At 42.2% G+C, this 16078-nt stretch overlaps 1 protein-coding gene across 2 annotated transcripts; it reads right to left on the bottom strand.

The window, feature by feature from the left end:
• Window positions 1-3750: 3750 nt before the first annotated feature.
• Window positions 3751-15740, bottom strand: DACT1 (dishevelled binding antagonist of beta catenin 1). Of its 2 annotated transcripts, none has more exons than XM_081049441.1 (4): window positions 15150-15740; window positions 12774-12906; window positions 11890-12045; window positions 3751-9035 (listed from the first exon to the last, which is right to left on the bottom strand). In XM_081049441.1, the coding sequence occupies exons 1-4, from the start codon at window positions 15492-15494 to the stop codon at window positions 7138-7140; spliced, it is 2532 nt and encodes an 843-aa protein (XP_080905567.1). In that variant the 5' UTR covers window positions 15495-15740; the 3' UTR covers window positions 3751-7137. The 2 variants fall into 2 exon arrangements, with proteins under 2 accessions (XP_080905567.1, XP_080905568.1); XM_081049442.1 differs by having other exon boundaries at window positions 3751-8924; window positions 15150-15696.
• Window positions 15741-16078: the final 338 nt, after the last annotated feature.

Raw genomic sequence — 16078 nt, 5'->3', positions numbered from 1 at the left:
GGCTCAATCTAACATCTGAGCCAAGCATGCAAGGTACAGAATCAAACCAAACCGACACAGCAAAGACTCTGAGAATTTAAATGAGATATAAACCACCTACAGAAGTCTCAGACTAACACCCGAAATACACATGAGCAGGACAGACCCGAAGCAGTACAGCACAGGCTTATATCATTCAATTGACATATAAACCACCACCCACAAAGGTGAAAAGCACTTAGGGTCAGAGCCTAACTTGGTTGATTGCCTACTACAGCAAAAACACCAACATTCTCTTGAGGATTAGAAAAGGACCCAGAACCTCCACAATATTATATTGATGATGTTTAGAACACAATCTGAAATTACCAAAGAAACAAAAAAATGTGACCAATTCTCAAGGGAAAAACAATAGACAGACGCCAACCTCAAGATGGCCTAAATGTTGAAACTACCAAACAAAGACTTGAAAGAAGCTGTTATAACTATGGTCCCTGAGGTAGAAAAAAAACACATTTGAAATGAATGAAAAGATAGAAATTCTCAGTAGAGAAATAGAGCTGCAAAAAAATAATTCCAATCAGAAACTTTAAAAACTGAAAAATACAGTATCTAAAATTTTTTAAAGTTTACTGGATGGGCTCAATAGCAGAACATATGGGAAAATGAAGATAGATCAATGGAAATTAGCCAAACTGAAACACAGAAAGGATTGAAACGAATAAAGGTATCCAGACTTTTAGGACAATACCAACAAGTGTAGGATTGGAATTCTACAAAACAATACTATAACTAATAAATGAATTTATCAAGGTGCAGGGTTCAAGGTTAATATACAGTCTTAATTGTATTCTTATATACCTCAGGCAAACAATTGGAAAATGAAATTTTCAAAACTTTTACTTGTAGTATCACCCAAAATCATAAAATTCTTAGGAATAAATCTAACAAAAAGTGACCAAGACCTCTACACTAAAAACTACGAAACATTGTTGAAGAAAGTTAAAGAAGACTTAAATAAATGGAAAGATATAGCATACTTATGAATTGAAACACTCATTATTTTTAAGATAACAGTATCTCTATAGTGAATTATATACACTATGATACCAATAAAAATATCAGCAGTGTTTTATGTAGAAATTGACAAGTTGATTATAAAATTTATACGATAATGCAAAGATCTAGAGTAATCAAAGGAATTAAGGAGAAAGAGAAAAGCAAAGTTAAGAGGACTTGACCTAATTGATTTCAATACTTACTATAAAGCTACAAAAATCAAGACAGTTTGGTATTGGTGAAAAATAAGCATATGGATAAATGAAACAGAATAAAACCCAGAAATAGGTACATACATGTCCTTTTTTTTTTTTACCAACATGCCAATTCAAAAGGGGAAGTCATTTCAACAAACAGTACTAGGCCACCTGAGTATGTACTTGGAAAAATTGAATATCTAGCCTTACTTCACATTATACCCCAAAGTTAACTCATCATAAGTCATTGAACTATATGTAAACCTAAAACGATAAAACTTCTAGAAGACAGCATGGGAGAAAATTTTTGCAACCTTGGATTAAGTAAAGGTTTCCTAGATGAGACATCAAAATCACAAACCATAAAGAAAAAAATAGAAAATTAGATTTGATGAAAATTAAAAGCTTTTGGTCTTCATAAGGCACCATTAAGAAAGTGAAAAAGCAAGCCACAGAGAGAAAATATTTACAACAAATATCAAAGGACTTTTATATAGAATTTATAAAAAAAACTCTTACAACACAAGAAAGTCAACAACCCAATTTTATAAGTGGACAAAATTTGAATAGACACTTCAACAAAGAAAATATACAGATGGCCAAAAAGCACATTCAAAGATGCTCATTAGTTACCAAGGAAATTCAAATTAAAGCCATAATAGATACCATTACACATCTATTAGAATGGGTAAAATTCAAAAGACTGAGCATGCCAAATAACTGAGCATGAGGGTATGGAGCAACTGAAACTCTTATACACTGCTGGTAGGAATGTAAAATGGTACAACAAGTTTGGAATATATTTTTGCAATTTCTAAAACAGTTAAGCATATACTTACCATAAACCACTCCTAAGTATTTACTCAAGTATTTACCCATTCCACTCCTAAGTATTTACCCAAGAGAAACAAAAACGTTTTCCCACACAAAGACCTATGCATGAAGGTTTTTACAACTTTATTTGTAATAGCTCCAAATTGGAAATAACCCAAATGTCCATCAACAAGTGGGATAAACAAATTATCATATACACACACATACACACAAAGGAATACAATTCAGCAATAAAAAAGGAATGAACTACTGAGACATGAAACAACAGACAAATCTAAAAATCACTATGCAGAATGAAATACTCAAGCAAAGAAAGAGTACACTCTTTAATTCCATTTATATAGAATTCTAGAAAATAGAAAGCAATCTATGGTACCAGAAAGCAGATCAGTGGTGGCCTGGGGAAAGGGATGGAGGGAGAGATGGATTACAAAGGGTCTCAAAAAAACTTTTGAGAATAATGGAAATGTTTGTTTTACTGATCGTGGTGGTTACACAAGTGTATATACGTCAAAACTGATCAAATTGTACAGTTCAAACACATGCATTTTATTGTACTTCAATGGTACCTCAATAAAATTGTACCAAAAATAAGAGGAGGAAAGGAGAATCCAATTTACTGGCAAACGTAATAGGTAGGTCTATGGTTTCATTTCCAGCCATGTGGTGGACTTGACAATCTAATCATCTTACTGTAAAACATTTAGAAAAGAGAAACCATTAACAAACATCTTTTTAAGTGTATATTGACTTCACTAGAAAGAAAGGCACCCACGTTTGGTCCACCCTTGGAGAGTAGGAGAGGTTGCTGGTCCCTTCCCAAAGGAAGCGGCTTTGGTTTAAAACAGGCACTTGGGGCAAGGACTTGGCCCTCATCGCATAGGATTTGGAACTGACACTCCCCCGTATTCCTGAGTGCATTGAAGGACTACATGCTCAGTGAAAGATTGGCCCAGGAAGAAAAATCCGCTGGCCCAGGATGAAAACAAGGAAGCTCTTCTGCCTCGGGAAAGGTCTCTTCTGAGCACATGTAACCACAGCCTATCCACATGTGGGTTTAGGATTTGAATTTCTACTACCTCTGTAGTCAGGTAACCCCAAAGTAGAGACATTAACTTAAAAGGTGGTCCTGCCTGGAAATCAACTTGAGACACCTGGCAGAAACAAACACGATGCTTTTCCCTATGGGAAAATCCTTCATCAAGTCTCACAAGATTCTGCTGATAATACCCCACCGGAAGTGGACTCACAATACAAAGTAACCAAACACATGAGAAAACTAGAAAGGCAGTATGTGCAATGTTTGGCACTTGGGTAACACTTTTGTTTCTAAACACTAGAATTTTTCTAAACGGGGCAAAGACATAGCCCATCCAATCTGGTACCTTCTCAGTGAGGAAATATTCAGAACCCCATTAAAAAGAATTGGGAATTATATCTGCTATACAGGTCCATGAAATGAAGGAAGCAAGTTACAGGAGAATACAAATAGACTTTGTTTTGAAAATACAAAGGTTATGTATTTGTATGTGCACCTAACAGAGTATGGAAATATGTACCCCAAATTTATGGAAGAGTAGGATTTAAGGAGGATTAAGGGAAAAGAGTTCGAGTTTAAAAGAGTTTTAAAAGATGTTTAAAAAATTGTATTGTTCAGATGTATTTTTTCTTTTTTGATAATAAGCATTTGTAATTTATTTAAATAAAGGAAAATATTTTAAAGAGTTCTTTTGTTTGTAATAGCAGCTATTTTGTCATTGAAAATAATGGACAAAACCCAATTTTCCAAGTGCAGTACAACTGCTAGCTACAGGGAAGTGGAGCAATAGACGGAGGACAAACCCGGGGTTCTTTGAAAAAATCCTGTTTTTCACGCTTGTCTACTTTTGGTGTTCTGTCACCTAAAATGTAATTATTCAGAGCTGGTTTTTTCAGAAAGTGTTCCCTTCTGAGAATAACATTCATTGAGAACAACTTGGAAATGATTCAAGAACTGACTGCAGATCACAGTTGCCTTACACAATAAAGTTTATATAGCCTGACCCCAAAGAGATTGGATCACAGCAATAGAAAAGATGGTGAGATCATCCCTTGCTTGCACTTGGCTTTGGTTTAAACAGGTAATCAAAGAAATTCTAGTCAAAGCAGTATAACTGGTTGCATATAAAAACATGAATACTAAGACACAACTCTACATTTTGAAGAACTGAGTTGTCTGAGATGTCTTGCTAAAAAGGTGTCTTGCGGAAAAAAGGATGTCTTGTGGGGAAAAAAAAGTCTTACCTTTAAAAGCAATGTGGAAATAATTTGCTATGTTCCAAAGTTAAAAGCCTTCTTGGAGATAAAAGATATACAAAGCATAGGAAAAGACAAAATTTTAAAGACAGAAATAAAAAGTGGATAGTTAAGAGATTTGTGTTGCATTGAAATTAAGCATCTGAAATTTTAACATTTGAAAAATTCATTTTAATTGAGTACATTTTATAATAAATATGAGATTATGAGACTGAGCTGATTCTAGTTTCAACAAAATTTATCCTTCCACTGGCCCAATTTCAGACACATTGAGCATCAGAAAGAACAATAACTGTCTGTAATTGTAAGACACCAAATGAACAAAACTCCATTAGTCCACAGTGACATTCAAAAAATATTAAGGAAAGCTTTTTATAGATTATCAGCTAATAAAAGTAGAAGATCCTTAGAAAACTACCATTTTGCATTCCCAAGGCAGTAACTGATTCAGGCAAGGATCAGCAATGTAAGCTAAAGCCATGAAGTGGAAGGTTGTGAAGAACAGGATATCCACACAGCGTCAAATAATCACCCACAAATACCAACCTTTTGCAGAGGAAAAAAGACAGACTTTATAATGGAGAGATCTATCTTCAGCAACTTAACCAAGAGATCTCTTAAATTCAGTAATAGTAGGGCAACCTGACATTACCTTCTTTGATGTGAAGCAATAAAAGTACACAAGATCACTAGTAAAATCTTGCCAAGAATGGTTCACCTGAATCCAGTGAGCCTTACACAGTTTACAGGAAATAGAGGGACTAGATGTTAAAAGACAACGTAAGAAAACACCAACTCCAGAATGTGTGCCCTTCTACAAGACAACTGTTCTGACTTTAAAATCTAATAGCACTTTTTTTTTTTAATGTGGGGAGGCAAATCTAGACTAAAAAGACTAGAGACCTACAAGCAAATGCAATGTGTAACATTGAACCCTGGTTGGGGACAGGGGGAATCTGCTATTAAAAATTCTTTAAATAAATTAAAATTTTTGACAAGAGATTAAATATTTGATATTAAGTATTACTGTCCATTTTCCTTGGGTGGGTGTGATCATAATATGGTAGTTCTACGGGAGAATCACCATGATCTTAGGAAAAGTATGCGTACATTTTTAGAGATGAAATATGATGCCTGAAATTTACTTTAAAATAGTACAAGAGTGTGGTGGGGAAAGGGAGGATTGCTAAAATCTGTCCTTGACCTACAAACCCAGCAATATGGTCAAACCCAATAAATATATATAGGGAGCTAAAGCAAGGACTTGTTGAATCTAGGTGGTGGCTATACAAGTGGTTATTGTAGTATCCTTTCAACTTTTCCATGTTGGAAACTTTCTACTAAAATGTTGAAAAGAGGGAGTTCTTCTCAGAAATACTTTCCTTAGAAGAAATCTTTCAAATGTACTTTAAAGTACCACCTTAACTATTCTAACGAACTGGTTTTGCTTTTCTTCATCTACTTACTCACCATCCATTGGGAAGAATACTCCTAAAACCTGCCTTAAGTATTGCAAATATTCTCATGCTAGAATGGCCTATTACAAATCCCACAATAATCAGCACAAGATTTACAGGTGTAAACATCTGGTTTTATACCCAAATAACAAACTTAACAGCAGTAAAACAAATTGTTTATTACAGCATATAATGTTATATTAAATTTACACAATGATATATAAAAACACATACCGTTTATATCATACAGTAATTTAACATCAACAGGAATATCAAAACAAATACTACTCATGCACAAAACATGCATATATTGGTATAAAAAAGCAATTTTACACAATACTGTTTACCAAAAAATTATTTTTAAAAAAAGCCCTTCCAGACAGGGTCAGTGGTCCAATCTGGACTAGATTGCACTAACGTGTTTGGGCCAATGCTTAGATGGCACAGCGCTCAGTGAGCAATTCTGGGCTTGGAGTCATGCCCAAGGGTGCTTTCATTAGGAGTGAATTTCTCTGACCCAAGGACCAAAATTTTATCCCAAAGGCAAGTCCTCCAAGGGAGGAATGGTTTGATCCGCTGCAAATTAGGGAAGAGGAGAAAGGCATCAAAATGTTGGGTAAATGGCCCTAGAAGTGGTTACTGTAACTGGGGCCTAGGCACAAAGTGTGGTAAAAGTTTGACTGAGTCCCTTTAAGGTATTACCAGCCTCTCTATCCAAGTTACCAGCTCTCTGGATTTAGGGTCTGGTCTTCAAGTTCTGAGTCCCGTAAATCAAACAGTTCTGAGAAGAAAATAGAATGGGGGTACCTCTGAGAAATGTAGACTATATAAAAAACTACGGAAAACAAACACCGCCCCTCGTACCTACCTCACACAATTGTATGTGATGCTGCTCAACAGGAAAGCCCTCATGGAGACACTGCCCTAAAGAACCAAGAAGCAAATGTATGTCCTAAAATTCCATTTACTTGGCCTTCAGATCAAAAGGTCTCATCCTAGGAAGACCTGAACATCAAAACCTGTGCCTTCACAGATGCTCGGAAATTTAAAATAATCATCAGCTGATACACACAAAATTCATTCACTATCACCACCATTAAAACCTCAATATTTACTTCTAACCAGCAAAACATTCTTTACCTTCCATTAAAGGCACCAGTGTCCATCTATGAAGAAGAGACATAATTTACCTCGGTTTTGTCTTAACGAAAGGAAAGCATTCCATCAAATTCTTACACACACAAAAAACTAAGACGCCACCTTTACTTCCATCACTAGGAAAACAAACAAACCACTTTTTACACCAACGATGTTACTCAAACGGTGGTCATCAGCTTCAAAGAGCCAGACCGAAAGCGGAGGATTTTCTTCTTGAGGTTATGAGAAGCCTTAATTTTGACAAAGGTTTTGGTGGGGTTGTGGTGAAGGTCCGGGGCTGTGACCGTCTGAATCGGGAGAGTCTGGACAAACTGGGACCAAATCAAGCCCCCGCTTTCCTCGGAGTCGCTGGTGCTAGTGCTGTCCCCGCCAAACTCGCCCTCGCTCACACTGGACTCGCTGTCCCCGAAGCAGTTGGTGGTGTAGTTGCTCTGCTCGTCCTCGCTCGTGTCCACCACCGTGGAGTGGAAGAGGGACTCGCACTCGGCCGAGTACTCGGAGTCGCTGGCCACGTAGGCGTACGGGCTGGCGAAGGGCAGCGCCACGGCGGCCGGGTACAGGCCCGCGTTCTCCCGCCTGCCCCGCCGGGCGCGCCGCAAGGCTTCCTCGTAGGAGATCTCGGCGGCCGACCTCCACCGCCGCGAGTCGGTTCGCTTGTGCTTGGGCTTGGCCACCACCGCCTCCCGGCCGTGGCCGTGCAGCCGGCTCCCCGCCCGGTGGGCAGCCCCCAGAGGCCGGCTGGGGAGACCCGCCTCGGCCTGGCCGCCCGCACTCTTCCTCCCCTTGCCTGCGGTCTTCCTGAGTTTCTTATTTGTATCCACGTCGTCGGGGAAGCGACACTTCTTGCTGGCCACCCGGGTTTTCTCCCTCACGGTGGGCAAGGCGCCGTCGGGGCCGTGCAGGGCCTGGGCCCTGTGCTTCAGGGCGGAGCCCCTGGGGACGGCCGAGGTCCGGGGGCCCCGGTGCGGCCTCACGCCCGCCTGCTGCCCCGGGACGAAGTGAGCCTTCACCAGAAGCCCTTCCTCCAGGCTTTGAGAAGAGGAGCCCTCGCTTTTGAAATCCAGCGCAGGCCTTTCTTCCACGGGGAAAGCTGAGGACAGCAGCGCAGGAGGCGCAGGCGGGGGCGCCACTGGAGGGACGGCCGGCACGCTGCTTTTCTGCGCCATCTTTTTCAGTGGCTGGACAACTTTGTTTTCTTGCAGTGGGGCGAGGACTCTCCCAGGGCTCTCTTTTGGAGAGGCAGCTGGGACCTGAATGCTTTCTTTAGGGGACTCCCCTGTCACAGTAGTGGGACACCGAGCATGTTCCTGGGGGGCTGGCTTGGCATTTTTGGGCAGATGCTTACTTTGAAGTTCAGTGGCAGTGCTAGGAGAGCAGCCCTCTGGCACGGGTAACCTCTTGCTTTCCTGTTGTTCTGCCTTTGATTCTTTTGACCACTGATTCGCTGGGGAGAATGTCCCATTGTCCAAACAGGGGATTCCACCAGAGGGCAAAGGCGCCTGTTTTGAATTCTTAAGGTTCCCATTATTGCCCTGTGAGACACCCCCAGTCACTCTGACACAAACACTCCCATTCCTCAGAAGCCCCTTCGTGGGGTCCGCGTTCACACTGGTTCTTGGTTTGTTGGTCCTTACAGGGTGTGTTTTTTTCTGGACCAGACTCAGAATGTAGCCATCCATTTTCTTACTGGATAAAGGATGGGGAGCAGACCACAAACCGCTTGGAGATGGTAAGGAGGCGTCTGTCTTGATGGTGTCCAGCTCAGATCCGACACAAATCTCACTGGCATGGTTACCCAGCCTGTCCTCTTCCCTCAGGGGGCTGCCCGTCAGGCAGAGGAGAAACATTGGACTCTGCACAGCCACGGCATGAAGTGGACTAGGATAGCGATAGACATCATTCCCGTTTTTAGACACCAGATCGCACTGGTACTTGGGATTCACATCTGCAATGACACCAAGGGGATTAAATTGTGATGTGGAGGGGGAACGGCAAACTGCCTCTGAGGCCTGGTCTTCACAGTGGCCTTCTTTATAGTCCAACCATCCTATGAGATCTGAAAAACATTTAAAGGTACACTCTGAAGAAATGAATTGGTCAGCACCAGCTTGACTCTGGCCAATTTCTAGGAAGACAAATTCATAGGCAGAGAGAGAATGCCAAAGAATCAACAAATATTCCATGAGCTACTCTGCTATTTTACATGCAGTTCAGACTACTGGATGAGGGGAAAAAATATTTAACAAAGAAAATGTAACAAGATATGATATATCCTCTGAAGGAAAAATATTCAGCCATTAAAAATGCTTTCAGGGAGCATTTTCTCAATCCGTTGAGATTTTGCTTCCAGGCAACTGTTGTCAGTTTGGCTCAAATAAACTCTTATTAAATAAATAAAAAATAAATAAAATGTTATCAAATTATTGAATGATATTGGGAAACACTTTAAAGTTTAGCGAAAATCATGATATACCAGACTATGATTATAATTTTATGAAAATTGCATATATGCAAAGAAAAAAGTCTGAGATGAAGCACACACACATGCTAATAGTAGCATTTCATTTCAGTGTGATGGGAAAGCAAGTGATATTTACTTTCTTCTTTGTTTTCTATTTTCTAAATTTTCAATAAATATGTACTGCATTTATAACTGGAAAAGTAAATGTTTTTTGAGTCCTTAGTTCTCTAGGTTTCTCTCCCCTCTGTGTTCTATTTCTAGTTTCCCTCTAAAATACTTCAGATAAACTATACTTTCTGTGGGCTTTCTCCTCATTGTTTTTCAGACCTAATTCTTAATAACATATGTTTGAATATAACTGTCAATTGAAAGGTCAGGGAAATTAATGAAATTTCAATAGCGATTAATCAAATTTAAATAATAATTATCTTATATTTTCAATAGTGACACTAACAAATAAAGCACAGTATTTTTTTAATAGGAAGGAATTCTTGATAAAGTTTTAAAAGATTGAGCAGCGATATTAATGAATAAATTTTCCACATCTCAAAAATGTAGATGCCAAAATACAATGAAATCAAGCTTTCTTGCTTAATTAAATGATATCTTATCTTGGTGAATATTATAACTTTCAAATCCCTTTAATGACCTTCAGTTAGAGAAAATCAAAGTTTTTATCACTATTGAATTTGTCCTCCATTATATTTATTCACTCAAATACTGAAAGTCTGCCATGTGCCAGATTCTATGTTAATTGTTTAATGTAAGGAAAAGCTCCATGAACTTCAATGATAATCAGAAGTCTGGGGGGAAAATACAGCCTAGACCCAGAAATGATATGATTCATTTGTAAAGAAAAGATATTATAAAAGTGCCATATCACCACCACCCACCTCTACTCCCAATAAGTAACTTATTACAAGAGAAACTTCTCTACGTAATATCCTTGCCATCCCTCCTCCTTCACTTCCCGAAGGCCTATCTACCTTGCTTAAAAGCCACATGTACCTACACTTCACCATTCATCCCTTTTCCCTACTTAGAGTTAAGGAATAAGACAGACATCCCATTCCCCAAGGCCCAGCCCAACTGTCTCAATTATGTGAAGATGTGGCATTTGGGAAAGGAGGGGTCTGTCTTCAAGGAAAACCTATACCAAAATGCCTTTAATAGGTTTTAAAGTTTCTCTCTGAAACAAGATTTGGAGAGTGAAGAGGAGCAATTACCAACGAACTTGAGGCCCAGACACTCTAGATAACACAGATCTGTGCTTCCCCAAATGATTGCTGCTGATGACACACACTGTACATATACAAAGACACCGGCCAATTAGCAGCCTCAGTTGTATGGTGCATTGCCTGGACTCAAAAATTCAGCCTTAAACCCAAGTGGAGAACACAGACAGTGACTTGTGCCAGCACTTAGAGCTCCTCTAATCTCCGTATTTTCTGTGCTCTTCTGAGGACTCAAAACAAAGCAGAACTAAGGAAGGAATCCTAAGTTTCAGCAACATCTCTGCCATTCAGCAGGTGAGGAACCTGACAAACAGTGTATAAAATCAAATTCCTCCTCTGTTTGACGAGAAGATTAAAGACAACTTCTGAACTCCTCTCGTATAGTGGAAAAACGTGGACCTGGCAGTCAGTCCTGAGCTGAATCCTGCCTTTGCCACTTACTAGTCGCCCCACAGCCTTAAGTAACTTACCTAATCTGACCTCACTAGGCCTCATTTTTCTGATATATAAAATGGAGCTGACAACACCTGCACCCTACAGAACTGTTGGGAGGGCTCAAAGGAGATAAATGTATGCAGAGCTTCCAGTACAGTGTGTGACACGTGGTGGAAATGCAGAAACTCTTCCAGTACCAATGATAGCATGATTCTCTCCAGAAGTCATTGCAAGGATAGCCCAAAATGGGGAACAATGGCACATAGCCTAGACGGATCTCATCCCACCCAACTACTAAAAGAAAAGAGAGTTGCCATCATGCAAAGCATTCTGGAGAACATGGGAGAGCCATTGCTCCCTGAAGTGCTAAGCAGCTCTTGGTCAGGCTGATAGATATATTTCATTTAATGCAAGCTTTAAATGATTAAAAGGAAAAAGAAAGCAGATCCAAAGCAGTTTTCAAAAGAAAACGCAAACAAGGTAAACAAAGACTGTTAAGCAAAAGGCTCAGAAACAAAACTTAAGATCTATAATACTGAAACAGGATTTCTAAAGATGTCTTGCCATCATCAGACTACAAAGCCAAGTGGCACCCAAAGAGGACTGGAATAGCGGTCATCTTGGTTCTAGAGGCAACTATGGCACGAAATGCAGCAAGCTGATGAAATTCTCTGAGCCTTTGTTTTTCATCAGTAGGAGGGGTTAAAGCTAGATAACCTTTAAGGGATCATTGAACCCTTCCAATTAAAAAAATCTCTATTAATTCTAACAAGTCTTACCTGCAGATTTGAGGCAACCATCTGAGATAGTCAAGGTTGCTTCCAAGGGGCTACAAAAGCATGTGCTGGAATGACAACTGGATAAACATTCACTGAAGACCGAGTTAGAAGAATTGGAAAGGGATCCTGAAGCCCCATCACTCAGCTCATAAAACCCTACAAATAAAAACACCATTTGGAATTAAGATCATGTTAAGCAATAATACACACGTGTGCTTAAAAGGAGACAGGATAATCATCTAGAAAAGGTAGGAAAGGGAGACTTTTGGGAGGAGCAATTTTGGTTCCCTGGACTTAGTGTCCTGATTTTATGGTTTCATTTCAAGTGATCTTCAGAAAAAGCAAAGAGCCCATAACTATGAGTACATTTCAGCGTTACTCTCACCCTCAAATTGATCTTCCTCCTTGACCCAACCTTTAAAGATATATAAGGAAAGAAGAGACTTAGATCTGTCAAATCCTCAACGTTATCATAGACATTTCAGAAAAGAAAAAAAAAAAAAAACACTTGAAAACAAATCTATTTAAGGAGCCAAATGGTTTAAAAGAAAAAAAAACTTTTGAAGTGGTCTCAGGAAGTTGAAGTGTGACTAATTTTCTAGCCCAGTTCTGACTTTCTCAAGTTTCAAAGGAGGACCGCTCTTCCAGAAATTTGAATAGAAGCTTTTATTTTTAAACCCAAGGGACTACAGTCAGATCAATCTCATTATTAAAAATTTTGTAGTCTGGCTTTAGTTCCCGCTTATGCAACTGAATGGCAGATAGCTTTTTCGTTCTCCCTGGAAACAAACTCCATTGCCATTTGCAGGTCTGGGAAAGTTAAGTACAGGGGCCAAGGCAGAACTCCTGAGTGTAGATTCCAGTCCTCGTGCTCACTCACTCACCTGAGCTGGGCCGGCTGTCTGTCTCCAGATGCTCTTCAGATGTCTTTTCTACATCCAGTCTCAGGTCACTTATCTGCTTGTCAAGTTCTTGCAACTGATTCAACAAACCAGCATCTCTTCTCCTCAAACAATTCTGATTAGGAAGAAACAGAGAAAGGAAAAACGAACACATTTGGTGACAAAGAACCAGAAAGTCTGCTCTAAGTCTTCAAATTATCATCTGGAAAGTTCACTAAATCTTCCAAAACCCAAAAATTTACTGGATGACTTGAAATAAAGAAAAACTTCAAGAATATGTCCTATGTTTAATTCCACTTTCTCACATTTTGTGATGACAAGAAGTTTCTTCATAAAAACAAGACTTGCTTTGAGTCTCAAATAATAAATACAAGCTTACTTTCTTCAGGTAAGAATAAGAAAAAAGTGCTGAGATTTTATAAAATCTTGTGTGTGTGCAGCCAATTTTTTTATAAACTCGTACTTCACAGTAGATTCTTTAATTTGAAGTCAGAGTGCAACAGATTTCCTACAAAACACTATACTCTTACGTAGGTGAGATTTTTCTGGCCAAATGTCCTGCAGAGCTTTGTTTTCTACTAGCTGCTTTGTGGCGTTTAATCAGTCTTAGGGCCTTTGAAAGTGAGAAACGAATACTAATAGCCAGTGCCAAGTATAATGTGAGCTGGCAGAATTCAACACCCTCAAGGGAAGGTCCATCAAGATTTGAACTCAACTCGGGTTTCCAAAGGTGACAGATCTGTAGTGCTAACTCACACCGCCACCTAGTGCTTCCTATTGCTGGAAAAGGGGGAAAAAAAAATTCAAAAGGCATCTGGTTCAAATCATGAATGCCAAGTCTACAAATGAAAATAGAACCACAAACACTGACTGGACTGGAATTCTCCTGACATGCTGCCTTGCTCCCCTCCAGGGACAACAGGAATGTGCCACTCACAATCCCGAGATTCATAAAGACAAAAAGGTGCTATTGTACAAGACAATGCATAAAATGTCAATGATGAGGCATAACCAGCAAGAATTGGCTCAAATCAATGTTACATACAAATCTGGTCTGCTACCAATGAAACACAGTAAAATGCCAAAACAGAGGTCTCGCACAAACCACGATGTACATACGTCCATATAAAATATATGCATATGCATTACTAGTACTCTTCCTGTGTGTCCTTTGACTTTAAAGGGGGACAGAAACCATGTGCTTGTTTGCCAGGGTGAGTTTCTTCAGGAAAAATGAACTAAGCAAGTAAAAGCACTGATACTCCAAAAAAAGAGAGAGAAATTATCTTAAAAGAGATAATACAAGAAAACAGTTGACAACCACACAGCATCAGTACGTTCGTGATTGTAGTAGGGACATTATCTAGCATGTGTCTAGTTTCAGATAGTATGACACGGTCAGATTAGGTTGGTAGCCTTTTTTTTTTTTTTTTTTTTGGTTGGGTTGTTTGTTTTGTGGGGTTTTTTTGTGGGTTTTTTTTGCTGTTTTCAAAACTACAGTTTTGAGGTCACAAAAACAAAGCTGCCGCCATTATTCTGAGGCGGGGTCAAAAGCTGTTCATCAATACATTAAGCGCCAAAGTTCTTTTTCTTCCCCATTAATGAAGATGGCATAGAATGACCGAGACGCTGACAGAAATCCAATAAGGTAAATGGTCTCCCTGAGAGCAGGTTCTCTCTTCTCCCACCTCCACCACCAGTCACAGCTAGCAGAAAGTATAACATATGAGAGGAGGGGGCACCTTCCGCAGCCAAATTTCCATCATTTGCGTCTGTTTTAGCTGGCTTATACAAAGGGCTTCTATTTGAAATTAAGCAGCAGCCCAAGCAAACGCTGGCATGCTGGGGAAAGCCCTGGGAGGGGAAAGGCTCCTACGTGCGCTTCCGTGTAATCGTAAAATCCAGCAGTGGACTGTTAAACACACCACAAACCCCCTCCTGGGCTTTTGTCCCCTCTCGGCGAGAGGTACTGAAGCTAAAATCTCCAAATTAAATGGCATTTTAAATGAGAAATTTGCAAACATCCGGGGAGAGGGTATGCATTCGTTTAACTAGAGCGGTTGAAGATTACAACCAGGCCACTCCAAGAATCCCGAAGACAGAGCGGGAGAGCGGCCACCCCCTCCCCGCAGTCTGCGCGGGGTCGCCAGCCCCTCACCTGACACAAAGCGGGCAAACGCCATCCCACGCGCCGCGGGCACACACAGGAATGGGGTCAAGGGGGCACGGGGCGGGGGGTCTCGGGAAACGCGAGAATGTCCCCTGCCGGAGGCACCCTCACGCCCACGCCAAGACACCTGCCCGACCCCCGGCCCCTCCGCAGGGACAGTGGCGCTCCCACCTCCGGGCACAACCTACCAATTGCTTCCGCAGCAGTAGGATGTTCTCCTCCAAGAACTTCTCCTCCAGGCGGCTACGCTGCGCCGCCTCCCCCGGCAGCTCCGCGGTGCGCGGCACAGCGGCCCCAGCGCCCCCGGCGCCGCGCAGGGCGCCCCTGACCAGCAGCTCCTGGCGCTGGCGCAGGTACTCCAGCTCCGCCAGCCCAGCCAGCGTGGCCTCCTGCCGCTCCCGGGTGCGCTGCCTTTCCGTGTCCGCCTCGCCCTTCTCCCGCCAGCGCCCCTCGGGCTCCGCCGCGCGCTGCTCGCCCCGGGCCGGCGCCTGCGGCTCCAGCTCTCTCGCCGTCCCGGTCGGACTCGGCTTCATCGCCCCCAACCCTGCAGCGAGCACCCGTCACCGCAGCCGGGCCCCCGGGGCGGAGGAGTGGGGCGCTAAAGCTTCGGCCGCGGGCTCATGCCGCCCGGCGGCGGGACAGAACGACAGGGGCGGCGACCAGGAGCGTTCCGGACCCGCGCGTGGCCGCGGGCTGCAGCCGTCCTGGCCCGAGCGGCGCCGTCCGGTGCGCCGCGCGTCGCTCGCCGCGGCCCAGCAGCTGATAACGCCCTGCCCGGCGCTACGTCACGCGCGGCGGCCCGGCAAACCCCCGCCCGGCGCCCGCCTCCCCGCGCCGGCCCCTCGCTCCGAGGCCAGCTCCCCCCCGGCTTCCCCCGCGTCCGTCAGGGGCGCCGCGCGCGCTCAGCGCCGGCCTCCCTCCCACTCCGTCCTGCGCGCCCCTCCCTCTCTCCTCCCCTGCTCCTCCCGCGGGTCTCCTCGCCCCCTTTTCGGGTTTACTGCACCCAATTTTTGCCTCGCTCCTTATTGGTTCTTTGCCACCGCATAAAACAAGGGGCGAGCACCTCGAGCCCCAGCATCTTGTTACAGCCGGCCTCGCAGGCAGGGTCCGCGCAGGG

The sequence above is a fragment of the Rhinolophus hipposideros genome (assembly GCF_964194185.1).
Source record: "Rhinolophus hipposideros genome assembly, chromosome: 5".
NCBI lineage: Eukaryota > Metazoa > Chordata > Mammalia > Chiroptera > Rhinolophidae > Rhinolophus > Rhinolophus hipposideros.
Note: the sequence above shows the minus strand (reverse complement) of the source record. Positions and strands in the feature narration are given on the sequence as shown.

Bases quoted from the DNA above. Each gene is read 5' to 3' on its own strand.
- DACT1 (XM_081049441.1), bottom strand. From the start codon at position 15,494: ATGAAGCCGAGTCCGACCGGGACGGCGAGAGAGCTGGAGCCGCAGGCG. The intron at 12,046-12,773 runs GTGAGTGAGTGA...TTTTATTTGTAG, and splicing joins AGACAGCCGGCCCAGCTCAG to GGTTTTATGAGCTGAGTGAT. The intron at 9,036-11,889 runs GTAAGACTTGTT...AATGTTTTTCAG, and splicing joins TGGTTGCCTCAAATCTGCAG to ATCTCATAGGATGGTTGGAC.